Below are 16292 nucleotides of genomic sequence, written 5' to 3'. Positions count from 1 at the left end.
ACCTTTTAAATGTTAATAATGTTATTGGCAAGCCCTCCATTCCAGACTGGTTGTGATAACCTTTTACCTGTTTTCAGAGGAAAAGTTCAGCTTTTTAAAAACACCTAGTTATTTTAACATTATTCCTTGCTTTGATTTCCCTAAGTTCTTCAGTAGGTGGTAAATATGGGATATAAATACTTCAAGCATATCTCAGTCACTAGGCAAGAATATTTTGGTCTGAAAAGCTAATTTTCAAATATATATCTATATACCTACTTCCTATTCTTTTTCTCTTGAATGTATAGACATAAAAAGAGGAAGAAAAGGGAATAGGTTTCTATGTAGATGTCAACTCCATTCAATTAAAACCAGCTATCCTGAGCAAAGTTGAGATTATGAGGCTGTCCTCCAGCTCAGTGGGAAGGAGTCACATGATTCTAACTGCTGCTCTGAGTACAGAGTGAGAGTGACATTACAAATAGATTATATTTCCCATCTCTGATTTAGTATAGTTGGTAACCAAAGTCTCATGTGACTGTAGATATAAATACTTGAACAGGGATATAAAATTGGTTTTGGTTCTAAGTGAGTCTTTTGGTTCTAAGTGAGTGTGGTACTGTTGTAGTTCAAATAACATGCAGAATTGAAACACAGGGCTATCACCCATACAGGCCTTATATGACTTAGATGGAATTCTCTTGGTATAATCACTGTGTTTGTTTGGCCTGGTGCTTAGATTTTTAGACTCAGAAATTCTGTTGTTTCTATGCACGCAGGATATTAGACTCGAGGGGACTGACTGTTATTGAAAAAAAATTCAACAAACTAAAAAATAAGAACCAGAAAAACAGTTTATTATTGTGTAATAGAGAAACTCATCATATATACCAGATAGTTGTGTTTATGAATAACTATGAGAAAGGGAGTTAAGGAAGATTTTTTTTGCCTGGGCCTAGACTCTAGTCTAGATAGAGGTGGGGATGGGGTGTGGGCAAGGAATCTTCCCTGAGAAGTTGTAAGCCCAGGCCCAGTCTCATGTAGATTTGATATATTGACAGAATTGTCTGGGAACCTCCAAGCCAAGAAAGTAACATATAAAGTGCCTCCTAAAGTACTTGGCAATGCAAGAACATCAACACATAAAACACTCTGAAGAGAGCCACTCCCAGCTCAGATTACAAAGTATTTCCTCAAATTAAGCTCTGAACTCAAAATCTAGAATTACAAAACACACAGGGAAATAGTTGACTAAGAGAAAGAGGAGACAAAAGAAACATCAGGATTATATATGTAAGAACCTCAAATAATAAATTTATCAGATAGACACTTAAAATAAATGTTTAAATTATTAATGACTCAAAGCTCGGTACCTGAGGTATTATACACACAGTCATATGAAGAAATAAGCTTATTGAAGTTAAAAATTCATGAAATTATATTGTATTAGACACAGATGAAGAGAGAAAAAGTTAACTTGATTATAGATGTTAAGGGGTTATCCAGAATGTTGCACAGGAAGAACAAAAATTTGTAAAAATATGAAGGAGAGAGATAGTTCAATATATCTAATAAGATTTTCTAAAGAGGAGAATAGAAAAAATAAGAGGCTACCAAAGAGATAATGGCTATCATTTTTCATAAATAAGGCAGCACATGACTCTTCAGACTCAGGAAATATAAAGAGTCTGAAACAGGAAAATTTTTAAAAAATCACACCTGGACATAGCATGTAAAATTGCTCAAAACCAAAAATAAAGAGAAAATGTTAACAGCAAGAGGGAAAAGATGACTTACAAAAGAACCAAAAATAAGCTGATAGTGGGTTAATATTTTTTAAATGCTGAGGTGATTTAAATGACAATTGGAATTCTCTACCCAGTTAATCTATCTCTGAGTTTATCATTTCAGGTTGAAATGAAGACATTTTTAACTCTTAGGAGAATTTACTACTAATAGAACCTCACTGAATAAACTTGTAAAAGATGTTCCCTAGTAAGAAAGGAATTTAACACAGAGAAGCGGATAAAATACAAGGGGGAAAAATGTTTGGTGTGGGGAGTATAAAAAAACAAATCATTATTTCCACATCTAATGTATTTTTCCTTGGGTGTGGATTATATGTAGGATTTACTATTATTAAAAACATTTCCCTAAGGGTCTAGATCAGTGGTTCTCAACCTGTGGGTCTCTACCCCTTTGGCGGTTGAATGACCCTTTCATAGGGGTCGCCTAAGACCATCCTGCATATCAGATATTTACATTACGATTCATAACAGTAGCAACATTACAGTTATGAAGTAGCAATGAAAATAATTTTATGGTTGGGTCACAACATGAGGAACTGTATTTAAAGGGTTAGAAGATTAAGAACCACTGGTCTAGATGTAATAAGAGCTGAGTTCACCTTGAGTTACAAAAAATTAAAAAATACTTTTTAGAAGTGAAACATTTTATTAATGCTTAACAAAACACAAGATTAACAGTGACTGTTTCTAAGCTGTAGTATCAGAAGTTTGAGGTTTTTTTCTTACTATTTTCAATATTTTCTAGTTTTATAAATGAACATTTATTATTTTAGTTAGATAGATATAAAATACTTCTAAAGAGACATTTAACAGTAATTCTTCTTTCATTTAGATCAAATCCTTTTTATGAACCTAAACCAACACCTCCTCCAAATAATTTGATAAATCCAATTCAAGAACTGGAAAGTGAAAAGAGAGTGAAAAGAAAAGCCCCAGCCCCACCAGTCATCTCACCAAAGATGGGAGGAGTAAACGAAAATACAGTTGTTTCTGCAGGAAAAGATCTCTCCACTTCTCCTAAGGTAGGGGTTTATTCTTAATAAAACATGTGTTAACATTTGTGCTTTTCCCCATGCAATTTAATTAAAATTAAGAAAAGTCATTGTTAGCTATTTTTGATGATTTAAAAGTAAACTCCAACTAAGTTTGTTATACTGAAACAGGATTGTCTGGGAACCTGTATGGGAAACTGTATGTTTATAGTATAACTAGAGGCCCGGTGCATGAAATTTGTGCATGGGCGGGGGGAGGGGGGGCATGTCCCTCAGCCTGGCCTGTGCCCTCTCGCAATCCAGGACCCCTTGGGGGATGGCCGCCTGCCGGCTTAGGCCCGCTTCCCGTAAGCTAGCAGTCGGACATCCCTCTCACAGTCCGGGACCCCTCGTTCCTTACCACCCGCCTGCTCGCTGCTCCTTACTGCTCGCCTCACTGCTCCTTAGCGCTTCCCGCCACCGCTGCTGCACTCGCCAGCCATGAGCCTGGCTTCTGGCTGAGTGGCGCTACCCTTTGGGGGCACACTGACCACCAGGGGCAGCTCCTGCGTTGAGCATCTGCCCCCTGGTGGCCAGTGCTCATCATAGCAACCAGTTGTTCTGGTTGTTCCGTCGTAGGGTTGTTTAGGCTTTTATTATATAAAAGGTACGCCCTCCCTTAACCCGGCTGTCTGCTGCCACCACTGCCAGCCAGAGCCTGCATCCCTTCCTCTGGCTGGCCCCGCCCCCTGGTCAAACTCCCAGACGAACTCCAGGTCGAGGGGACAATTTGCATACTACGCTTTTATTATATAGGATGGATTTGATAGTTTGGGTTAAGTTTCGTTTTTTAAAAGCTATTTTGAAATCAGAGGCATTACAAGTATGTGGTTCGTGATTTAAACAAAGGATACCTAACGCCTCTAGTTAGGTGTGAAGGACAGCTTACACTGATTCAGAAGGAGTAGAAGTCATCCTTTGAGAAATACCTTGGAAAGATTAAGGCTCAGTGCATAGAAAAGCTTTGTTGAAGAATTTCAATAGTGTCACTTTGATATATGTCAACTTATAATTTTGGCTTTATTGTCACTGTTTTTTAAGTAAATTTTAATGCATAATGACTGTGGAAAATTAACAGTATTAGCACAAAGTCTGAAGCTTTTAAATGGTTTGTTTGCAAATAGTATGATAAATTCCATATGTAAGGTAGAAATGTTGGATTTAGCAAGTGTTTTGGGGGGTAAATAGCTTGCTCATCTACTCATGGGTATTTTGGTGTTGTTTTTGTTACCATATTACATTATGTAATTCTCATGGGTAGTTAAGGGAAAAATAAGATGATCTCAAACTCAGAGAGATAAAGTAAAGGTCACAGGTCCCCCAGCCAGGATTGGCACAGGCATTTTTATTAATTGTGTGATGTCTGGGTTCTACTCCTCATGAGATGCCTAGGCTGCTGCGTTCCTCGAGGGCATCAGAGTTTTCTCTTGGATTTTTTTTTTTACTTTATTCAGTGGCTTTCATTAAATGCCAATGGCTTTCATCAAATGAAATAGCTTGTTTGCCTGTATTTTCTTTTAATTAAATCTTTACTGTTCAGATTATTACAGTTGTTCCTCTTTTTTCCCCCCATAGCTCCCCTCCACCCGGTTCCCAACCCACCCCCCCACCCCCACTGTCCTCATCCATAGGTGCACAATTTTTGTCCAGTCTCTTCCCGCATCCCCCAAGAATAGTCAGTCCACTCCCTTTCTGTGTCCCTGATTCTATTATAATCACCAGTTTATTCTGTTCATCAGATTATTTATTCACTTTATTTTTATTTTTATTTTTTTTTAATATATTTTATTGATTTTTTTACAGAGAGGAAGGGAGAGAGATAGAGAGTTAGAAACATCGATGGGAGAGAAACATCGATCAGCCGCCTCCTGCACATCTCCCACTGGGGATGTGCCCGCAGCCCAGGTACATGCCCTTGACCGGAATTGAACCTGGGACCCCTCAGTCCGCAGGCCGACGCTCTATCCACTGAGCCAAACCGGTTTCGGCATGATTTTTAGATTCACTTGTTGATAGATGTGTATTTGTTGTTCATAATTTGTATCTTTACCTTTTTCTTCTTCTTCCTCTTCTTAAAGGATACCTTTCAGCATTTCATATAATGCTGGTTTGGTGGTGATGAACTCCTTTAACTTTTCCTTATCTGTGAAGCTCTTTATCTGACCTTCAATTCTGAATGATAGCTTTGCTGGGTAAAGTAATCTTGGTTGTAGGTTCTTGCTATTCATCACTTTGAATATTTCTTGCCACTCCCTTCTGGCCCGCAAAGTTTCTGTTGAGAAATCAGCTGACAGTCGTATGGGTATACTCCCTTGTAGGTAACTGACTGTCTTTCTCTTGATGCTTTTAAGATTCTCTCTTTGTCTTTTGCTCTTGGCATTTTAATTATGATGTGTCTTTGTGTGATCCTCTTTGGATTCCTTTTGTTTGGGGTTCTCTTTGCTTCCTGGACTTGTAAGTCTATTTCTTTCAGCAAGTAGGGGAACTTTTCTGTCATTATTTCTTCAAATAGGTTTTCAATATCTTGCTCTCTCTCTTCTTCTGGCACCCCTATAATTCGGATGTTGGTACACTTGACGTTGTCCCAGAGGCTCCTTACACTATCTTCGTATTTTTGGATTCTTTTTTCATTTTGCTTATCCGGTTGGGTGTTTTGCTTCTTCGTATTTCAAATCTTTGACTTGATTCTTGCGATCCTCTAGTCTGCTGTTGGAACTCTGCATAATATCCTTTATTTCAGTCAGTGTATGCTTAATTTCTAGTTGGTCCTTTTTCATAACCTCGAGGGTCTCACTAGATTTCTTGAGGGTCTCACTAAATTTATCGGCGGTCTCACCAGACTTTTTGAGGGTCTTACGAAATTTATCGGTGGTTTCTAGAAAGTTCTTGAAAAACCTTAAAAGTGTGGTTTTGAACTCTATATCCAGTAGTTTGCTTTCCTCCATTTCTGTCATTTGTGTTCTGTTTCTTTGTCTCCTCAATTTTTTATGCTTCCCTGTGTTGATAGAGTGGCTTTCTGTGCTAGGTGTTCTATAGGTCCCAGTGGCTCAGCCTCCCCAATTACCTGAGGTGGACACTCTTGGTGCACCCCCTTTGTGGGCTTTGTGCACAGTCTTGTTGTAGTTAAGCCTTGATTGTTGTAGGTATCACTGGGAGGAATTGACCTCTAGGCCAATTGGCTGTGAGAATCAGCTGTGTCTACGGTGGGAGAACTTCTGTGCTGAAGACACCCTTATGAGGCAAGACTTGCTTCAATGGGGCTTTGGTGCTCACTGAGTCTGCCCCCTGAGTGTGTCCCTTATGGATCTGAGGAGTTGTAATCTGGCTCTTGGATCTCTAAGGAGATGCTAATTTAGCCTCTGCCTGGGGCTACCCAGCAGGAGCTAGGAAGAGATCTGCAGATTCCCCTTCCTTGTTTGGGGTTTAGAGGTGCCCCAATGAGGCCCAGCTGTGAAGTAATGCAAGCTGCTGTGGGGCCTTGGGCCTTCTCTTGGAAGTTCTGGGTCTCTCTGACCCAGCTGCAGTTTGTTAGGTAATTTTCAGATTGCAAAGGGCCAGGGCATTCATATGCAAAAGCCTCTGCCACAGCTTGGGTGGGGCGGGGTCTCAGGGGATCAACAGGGCAGAGCAAGCAGCTATGGCTGATCGTCAGCCCTGCCCTAAGAGGCCCCAGGTCTCAGTGTCCCAGTAATTGCTGCAAGCACCTCTGAGAGGAAGCTGCCCTCGAGTTCCGAGTTTTGCCCGCTGTCAGACAGTCCAGTTTCTCCCCGTATAAGTCTGGGTCCCCAGAGACTTCCCGGAACTGGAGTTCAGAGCAGTCGGGGGCTTGAGACTCCCTCCCGATTCAAAAAAGATAGCCGCGTCCTCAGTTGCCAGCCTTGCCGCGTGCGCCTCCTTACCTCTGGCACTTTACTTCTGCACCTCCTCTGAGTCTCACTGCTTTTCTCTTCCTTCTAGTTGTAGAATTTCCACTCAGCCAGCCTTCCTGTGGTTCTGGATGATGTCCATTTTTTCTTTTAGTTGTATTTTTGAAGTTGTTGTGGGAGGCAGCAATTTCTGGTGTTTACCTTAGGGACATTGAGTTCACTGAGGTCTTTACTGTGCTATTCCAAAAGTCAGTCTCTAGATGTTTGTTTTTATATCAGATATATATAAAAACAAACATATATAAAATTTTTTTTTTTTTACCCTATAACTTTAAGGGGAGAAACTAGAACTAAATTGTGTCCTACAGTTTTCTAGGGCAGTGGTCGGCAAACTCCTTAGTCAACAGAGCCAAATATCAACAGTACAACGATAGAAATTTCTTTTGAGAGTCAAATTTTTTAAACAAACTATATAGGTAGGTACATTGTTATTAACTTAATTAGGGTACTCCTAAAGCTTAGGAAGAGCCACACTCAAGGGGCCAAAGAGCCGCATGTGGCTCATGAGCCGCAGTTTGCCAACCACGGGTCTAGGGCAAGGGGTAGGTGTGGGGGACTCTACGTGAAAGTAGCAAGTGGTGGAAGCGTAAAGCAAAGGAGATGGCCAAGTTCTGTACCCATGGTGGGGGAAGAAGAAGACCATAATAGGCATGCTAGTCAGAATCAAGAGCTAGTTAGGTCCTTTATCCAGTCGAATCATCAAGAGTACCTAAACCTATTACCCTGAATCTACTTCATGACCTACTTCCTGTCCAATCTTTTTTTGGAGTCCAATCAAGAGTTTGAAGCTGATGCATAGCCCATGGATATGGGCAATAGGGTGGTGAAGACTTGGTGAGGGGGAGGTGGATAGGGGCTCGGAAGAGGGAGGTAAAAGGGGGGAGAAGTGGAAGACATCTGTAATACTATCAACAATAAAATATATATATTAAAAAAAAGATACAAAACAGCCCTAGCTGGTTTGTCTCTGTGGATAAAGTGTCAGGCTGCGGACCAAAGGGTTCTGGGTTTAATTTCAGTCAAGGGCAGGTACCTTGGCTGCAGGCTTCTCCTCAGCCAGCGCCCTGGTCAGGGCACATGCAGGAGGCAACCAATTGATGTTTCTCTCTCATATCAATATTCTCTCTGTCTTTTTCTCTCTCTTCCACTCTCTCTAAAAATCAATGGGAAAATATCCTCAGGTAAGGATTATAAATAAATAAATAAATTAAAAAAAAAAAAAAGAGTTTGAAGCTAATCAAGAACTCCTAATCTCTTTGTAAGGAAGTGGAAAGGAACTTAATAGTGCCTATTGTGTGACAGACAATATTCTGTTACCTCGTTTGATCCATAGAACAACCTGAGAAATACATACCATTATCATCTTTTTATATATGAGAAACTGAATCTTAGTTAAGTAACTAGTAGTGACAGTGCCAGGATTAAAGTTCAAGCCTTTTGAGTCTAAAACCCATACTTTTCCCACTGTACCAGTCTACCTCTAAAGAGGTATATCCAGTTCAAAATTGGAACTCTTAATACTTTTTTTCATAGAAACATTGTTATGTATGGTGATTACATTCTGTTGTAAATTCTATTTTTTACATTTTTTGAGGATAATGTTTTATTGCAGATACACCATGAAATAAGTCATGTTTATAGGAAAGGCTGAACATTTACTATCATGCTTCTCTTAGTAAATGCTTTTACTATCTGCTCAGACACAGATAGTAGAAACATAGTCATTCATGTTTTACTTCTGTTTTTGTTTGTTATACTAATAGAGGTTTTGGAGTAATAAGAGCATGCATCTTTTTTGTTGTTGTTCCCTTCCATACAAAATGCAAGATAACATTACCATAAAAAATGTTTATCTTTCATGAGAGGAAGTCACTCTTAGGTTTGATTGGGGATATTAAACTGTTTGGTGGTGACCTGGGTTTTCATGAGGTGCCTTGGTATTCAGCACTAGAGACCAGGTATGGAGGCTTAACAGCAGGGTACTAAACCCCGTGTTCCACTTTTACAGCACAAATCCACATGCATTTATATATTGGAATTCATGTAAGATTTCATTTGGAAAAAAAATGGACCATTGCCAAACTGAAAAAAAGAAAAAGAAACTGGAAACTACTAACTATACAATTATGAATGAGATAAGGAAGAAGATAAGATTAATGGCATAATAACAATAATAAAAATGGTAAATGGCAGGTGAGAAGTATGAGGCTTATTTATCATAGATATATATATTCCTGTGTGTGTGTGTGTGTGTGTGTGTGTGTGTGTGTGTGTACACATATATTCCCACAGTAGACTGGAATATATTCCTGAAGACTTGCAGTATTAAAGCATAGAGAAATAATTGACCATTTTGGCAACCTTGAGTCAACATAAAAGAGTGGTACTATTTTGTGGTGGTTGTTATATTTTTGTTAATCCTCATGTGAAGGTACTTTTTTTCCATTGCATTTCAGAGAGAATGGAAAGGAAGGAGGAAGGGGAAGAGAGAGAGAGAACAAAAAAAACAATAGTGTGAGAGAGACACATTGAACTAGTTGCTACTAGCTGCCTCCCACGCTCTTGCCCCTACCAGGGTCAGGGAACAGACCCCCCAATCCAGGTACGAGCCCTTGACCCAGGATCCAACCTGCAACCCTTTGGTATGCAGGCAGATGGTCTAACCACTGAGTAGCACCAGCCATGGTGTATATGTTTTGTATATGGTATTCTATTTAGGAAAACAGGAAAGTGTGTTTTACATCAAAATATTTTTATTAAAATTATTAAACAGTTTTAATGCCTAAAAAGATATTGCCTCCTGGCTAATTATTTTCCTTATTTGTAAATTAAAAAGGAGACAATAATTCAAATAAAGCTTTTGAAAAAATCAGACTAAAATTTTAGTCAAAGAGTAAAAGGATATTACACCACAATTTATTTGTTTTTTTAATCCTTACCCAAGGATATTTTTTCATTGATTTTTAGAGCGAGTGGAAGGGAGGGTGAGAGACAGAGAGAAACATCAATGTGAGAGAAACACATCAATTGGTTGCCTCCCACACATGCCGGGATCGAGCATGCAACCAGGGTACGTGCTCTTGAGTGGAATCAAACCCAGGACCCGTCAGTCTGCAGGCCAACGCTCTATCCACTGAGCCAAACCTGGTAGGGCCACAATTTTTTTGTGTGGCAAAGCATCAAACTGCACTGAATGGCAACAGCCTACAGAGGCTGAAGAGCATCTAATCTAATAAAAGAGAAACATGGTAATTGGTGTACGACCGCTACCCTTCCCATTGGCTAATCAGGGAGATATGCAAATTAACTGTCAGCCAAGATGGCGGCCGGCAGCCAGGCAGCTTGAAACTAACATGAGGCTTGCTTGCTTCAGTGACGGAGGAAACCAACGTTCCCCGCCTGCCTTGCAGGCCTCTGAGCCTGCAGTTTGAAACATTTTAACAAATATAGAAGCTAAAAAAAAAACAACCCAGAAACCAGCTTTCAGCGAGCTGGGATCTCAGAGCTGGAGTCAGAGCTGGAGTTATACATTGTTTCAATTACCTACTTTCAGCAGCAGAGGCCTAAGAGCTGGAGTCTCAGAGCTAAAGCTGGCCCAGAATTTAAAAAAAAGAAAAAGAAAAAAAGGAGCGGTTGGGAGCTTCCGTCACCCACCAGCCTGAAAACAGCCCTCAGCCCCTCACCCAGACTGGCCAGGCACCCCAGTGGGGACCCCCACCCTGAAGGGTGTGTGACCAGCTGCAAACAACCATCATCCCCTCACCCAGGCTGGCCAGGCACCCCAGTGGGGACCCTCACCCTGATCCAGGACACCCTTCAGGGCAAACCAGCCAGCCCCACCCATGCACTAGGCCTCTATCCTATATAGTAAAAGGGTAATATGCCTCCCAGCACCGGTATCAGCAGAGCCGAGAGGCCTCCCGGCACCGGGATCAGCGTGACAGGGGGCAGCGCCCAAACCCCCTGATCGCCCTGCGGCTCTGTATGTGACAGGGGGTGGGGCCACAACCTCCCTATCCGCCCTGCTCTGTTCGTGACACGGTGCGGCGCCCCAACCCCCTGATCAGCCCTGCTCTGTGCCTGATACGGGGGAGCTCCCCAACCTCTGATCGCCCTGCGGCTCTGTGTGTGACAGGGTGTGGCGCCCCAACCTCCCCTCACCCCATAGGCCCTGCTCTGTGTGTGACAGGGTAGAGCCATAACCTTCCCATCGGCCCTGCCCTGAGTGTGAGAGTGGCGGCGCCCCAACCCCCTGATCGGCCCTGCTCTGTGGGTGATAGAGGGCGGCGCCACAACCCCCACCCCTCCCACGGGCCCTGCTCTGTGTGTGATGGGGTAGAGCCATAACCTCCCCATCGGCCCTGCCCTGAGTGTGAGAGTGGTGGCATCCCAACCCCCTGATCGGCCCTGCTCTGTGGGTGATAGAGGGCAGTGCCCCAACCCCCTGATCCGCCCTGCTCTGTGTGTGACAGGACGGTGCCCCAACTCCCCTATCGGCCCTACTCTGTGAGTGACAGGGGGGAGCTCCTCAACCCCCTGATGGGCCCTGCTCTGTGCGTGACAGGGGGCAGCGCCCCAACCCCCGGATTGGCCCTGCTCTGTGCATGACAGGGGGTGGCGCTGCAACCTCCCCATTGACCCTGCCTAGATTGTGACAGGGGGCGGTGCCCCAACACCCCAATCGGCCCTACCGTGAGCGTGACTGGGGGTGGCATCGCAACCTCCCGATCCGCCCTGCTCTGTGCATGACAGGGGGCGGCGCCCCAACTCCCCAGTCGGCCCTGCTCTGAGCCCGACCAGGGGCTGCACCTAGGGATTGGGCCTGCCCTCTGCCACCCGGGAGCAGGCCTAAGCCAGCAGGTCGTTATCTCCCGAGGGGTCCCAGACTGCAGGAGGGCACAGGCCAGGCTGAGGGACCCAGTGCACAAATTTTTGTGTACCGGGCCTCTAGTCCTATATAATAAAAGCCTAATATGCTAAGTGTCCAGTATCTGGTTGTTCAATCAGTCAAAGCGTAATATGCTAATGATATGCTAAAGCCATTCATCCGCTCATTATGATGTTCACTGACCACCATGGGGTAGGTCAGGGGTCCTCAAACTACGGCCCGCGGGCCACATGCAAATACAAATACTGTATTTGTTTCCGTTTTGTTTTTTTACTTCAAAATAAGATACGTGCAGTGTGCATAGGAATTTGTTCATAGTTTTTTTTTTAACTATAGTCCGGCCCTCCAATGGTCTGAGGGACAGTGAACTGGCCCCCTGTTTAAAAAGTTTGAGGACCCCTGGGGTAGATAGTCAACTGGTCACTATGACGTGCACTGACTACCAGGGGGCAGACACTCTGACTGGTAGGTTAGCTTGCTGCTGGGGTCTGGGTGGTCAGGACTGAGCGAGACCAGCTGGACATGCCCTGGAACCCTCCTGCTGTCCCTCCCGAGCTGGCCAGCCTCCTGTGTCCCTCTCCAGCCCCGATCGTGCATCAGTGGGGTCCCTCAGCTTGGCCTGCACTCTCTCCCAATCCTGGACCCCTCCGGGGATGTCGGAGAGCTGGTTTCAGCCTGATCCCGCAGGCCAGGTTGAGGGACCCCACTGGTGCACGAATTCGTGCACCAGGCCTCTAGTAATATATAAGCTGGATATGAGGATAAGTACACTAATGTATTTTAAGATCCCTAATTATTGAGAAGAAGGGTAAAGATTGCTCTTTAGACAGTGATTAGTTAAGTAAGCTTGTAATTTTTAGGGCAACTACTAAAAGGGTAGAAATATCAAACTAGAAGAGAAAATAGAGGAAAGATTTTTTAAATTAATAATTTGATAAAGGGGATAAATTCAATAAGAGGAGGGAAAAATAAACAGGAAGTGGTTGGAACAAATAGAAAACTTGAAATTGATAGACTTAAACTCAAGTTATTAGTATTTATATTAAATCAAAATGGGCTAAGTGTTGCAGTTTAAAACAAATATCAATCTGGATTTTTAAAATATCTAGCTATACACATCTAAAAATAGATATCTGAAAGATTGAAATTAAAAGACTGAAAGAAGATTTACCATGAAAGCAACCCAAAGAAAATCAGTGTAGCCATATTAATATCAAATATAATGTTTTAAAACTTAAATGGATTACTAGATATAAAGCTGATTATCATATCATGATAGAAGATTCAGTTCACCAAGAAGATATAACTTTTTATTTTACATTCACCTAATAACATATTCTCAAAATATACATAGTTAATGTTGAAAGAACTACAAGGAGAAATACATAATTTATATTATAGTGAGCAGTTATAGCACATCTCTATATAATTGATGGAATAGGCAGACTAAAAAAAAATATCAGTAAGATTTAAAGACTCAATTAACAATTTTGACCCCATAAAATATATTACACTATGCAACTGCAGAAGTCATTTATTTACAAAAAATAACTATGTCTTAGGCTCTAAAGTAAGTATTTGATAAATTTCAGAGGGTTGAAATTATGTTTTCTGCCCATAGTGCAATTACTCTAGAAATCAACAACAAAACAATAACTAGAACAAACATATATATTTTAACACATTGTGCACCAGTAGTTTTATTGCTGGCTTTACCCAGTTGCCAGACAAGTTTCTATTGAATGAGTACAAAAAACTTTTTACAAAGTATCATACTTTAAAAAGATACTAGCTTGTAAGAACATGTAGTAAATTCAAAATGCAATGGGTATTTAATTTTAAGGCGTGCCTTTAACATTTATGTAAAACACTAATATGAAAACACGAGAATGCTCGTGATCTGCCTGCAATGTGTTAAAATTAACATATATACTTTCAAGTAATGTATAGGTCAAAGAAGAAAATATAAACAAAAAATAAACTATAAATCTATTGAAAATGTTTTGTTTTACTATTTATGTTGGTGAGGAAGGTATTTATAATCAAGTTGAACTCGTGTGATCATTTCTATGAAGGTTTTATGTTTCCTTAAACTTTTTGCTTGGCACTGTGTGGTGTTTTATTTTAACATAAGTCCCATCTTGAAAAGCTTGAAGAACAAGGCTGACAGGTTTGAACTTGGAGATGAGTTTTGAAAGCAGTCACAGTACAATTGAGTTAATGGAGCAACTAGATATCATAAAATGGCTTAATATTCTTTTACTATCTGTTTTCATGGCATTAAAACAAGAAGTTAACACATATTTTTAGTGGTAATAGGCATTCTTTAACTGACTTATGTATAGAAGGGCCAACTACTGTGGGATGTGTAAATTCTTTAATACATAGATTAAGTGTTGTAATCTAAGGATTAATATATACGCTATATATTGGCACAACTAGTGCCATTATCATTGAGTGTGTGAGCATTTTCTTTGCAAACCTGTATGTAGTTAGATCAATTCATTAGGTCTTAAGTTTATAACTCGGGAATCTTTTTGTCCCTTTTAAAAAAACACATTTACTAGCATTCAGCATAGTGCTGCAGAAAGATGACTTTTAAAGCTAGATAAACCCCCTCTAATAGTACTCTTATTGAGAAGCAAATCCAGTCATTGAAAGTACATTGTGAATAAATTAATAATTCTTTGAGAATGTAAACATCACAGTATTACTTTACAATAAAATATATTTATGTTCTAGAATGAAATTCCACAGTTTGGGACCATTCTTATAACCAGAATGCCTTGTGAATCTCAAGAGATAATTGCTTATGTTTACTATATTATAATTTCTAATTCTGTGATGTCTCTGGATCTATTTCGTTCGTTAGTGTAGGTGGTGCACAGGCAGTGAGGGAAGGAGGAGGTGGGGAACCTGATTAGCCCTGATCATCGACCAGGCCTAGGGACCCTACCCACGTATGAATTTCATGCAGTGGGCCTCTAGTCTATAATAATAAAAGCTTAATATGCTAATTAGACTGGACGTCCTTCCAGACGAAGCTGGGGCTGCGAGGGAAGCCTGGGTCCTGGGTGTTGGAGGGAAGCCGATGCCGGCAGCCAGGGGAAGGAAGGCCTACTCTTGCACGAATTTTGTGCATTGGGCCTCTACTAAGTATATAAGTTCTTTGGTTTATCTCTTCTCGTCCCCTCAACCCCACATCGAGGTATGTCAGTCTGTTCCATACTTCCATGCTTCAGGTCTTATTTTGTTGGTCAATTCATTTTGTTCATTAGATTCCACAAATAAGTGAGATCATGTGATATTTGTCTTTCTTAGATTGGCTTATTTCACTTAGCATAATATTCTCCAGATCCATCCATGCTATCCCAAAGGGTAAGAGATCCCTCTTTTTTACAGCATAATATTCCATTATGTAAATGTCCACAGCTTTTTTATCCATTCATTTACTGATGTGCACTTGAGCTGTTTCCAGATCTTAGCTATTATAAATAACTAGAGACCCAGTGCACAAAATTCATGCATGGGTGGGGTCCCTAGTCCTGGCTGGCGATGAGGGCCGATTAGGTTCCCCACCTCCCTGCCTCCTCCTTCCCTTGCCACCCGCACACCTCCACTGTGTGGTTCCCCCCTCCTCACCTCCCCTGCTCCCTGTTCCCCCATCCCCCCCAACCCCCTCCTTCCCTTGCCACCCGCATCCACCACCACCCAATCCCAGCCCAGGGCCTGGCTGGGGGGAGGGACCGGGAGCTTGGCCGGCAGGCCCCAAATGGGCGATCGGAGCCTTTCGGTCAGGGGTGGGGCCAACTGCTACTGTGGCGGGCGGGTGGTGGGCCAATTGGGTCCTGTGGCCGTGGGAGGGGCAGGGGGAGGGACCTGGAAGGTTAAGCGCTGGCCCCTAGGAGGGAGCCTGTCCTTGGCCCCCCTGGGAAAGGGGCTGCATCCACCTCCATCTACCCCCAGTTCCCCGTCCCAGCCTGAGGGTGCCTGCCAGCGGAGGGGAGGAACCAGGAGGTTGGCCAGCAGGCCCTGATCACCCAGTTGGGGCCTGGGAGCTGGGGGCAGCTCCTCTGTTGAGTGTCTGCCCCCCTTGTGGTCAGTGCGTGTCATAGCAACCGGTCGTTCCAGTCATTCCGTCATAACAGTTGCTTAGGCTTATATATATATAGATGTTGCTGTGAACATAGGGGTGCATATATTCTTTCTGATTGGTGTTTTGAGGCTTTTAGGATATATTCCCATAAGTGGGATTGCTGGGTCAAATGGAAGTTCCATTTTTAATTTTTTGAGGAAACTCCATACTGTTTTCAGTGGCTGCACAACGTGTATTATGGACAAGATTTCTTTTCCATGTTAAGCCATAGGAATAACAGTGGCCTTAATTGCTTGAAAATAATTGAGCATGGTTCTCCTTAAGTTGGCAGGCATCTTTTTTTAACTTGAACATAAGCTTTGGATGAGTAAGTATTCTCATATTTTAGTCATAGTGAGTTATGAGCATATTAAAAATAATTATCTTCACCTCATAAATCTTTAGTCAAGTTTATTTTAGTGCTTACTTTAATCTTTCTATTAATGTCTTCTAGTTTTGGTCAGGTATGTATGGATGGCAACAGATTATAGATTTGAACTATATTTAGCATAGAGAAAAAGGCCA

At 41.9% G+C, this 16292-nt stretch overlaps 1 protein-coding gene across 9 annotated transcripts in view; it reads left to right on the top strand.

Moving 5' to 3' along the window:
- EHBP1 (EH domain binding protein 1) overlaps positions 1–16292 on the top strand; it is a 324049-nt gene that overhangs the window by 145298 nt on the left and 162459 nt on the right. For all 9 annotated transcript variants that reach the window (XM_036334392.1, XM_036334393.1, XM_036334397.1 and 6 more), the window contains one exon: positions 2620–2809. In XM_036334392.1, coding sequence (XP_036190285.1) covers positions 2620–2809 — 190 coding nt within the window. The remainder of the gene's footprint in view (positions 1–2619; positions 2810–16292) is intronic.

This window comes from Myotis myotis, unplaced genomic scaffold, assembly GCF_014108235.1.
Source record: "Myotis myotis isolate mMyoMyo1 unplaced genomic scaffold, mMyoMyo1.p scaffold_m19_p_14, whole genome shotgun sequence".
NCBI lineage: Eukaryota > Metazoa > Chordata > Mammalia > Chiroptera > Vespertilionidae > Myotis > Myotis myotis.
This window is presented reverse-complemented; position numbering and strand designations above follow the sequence as displayed.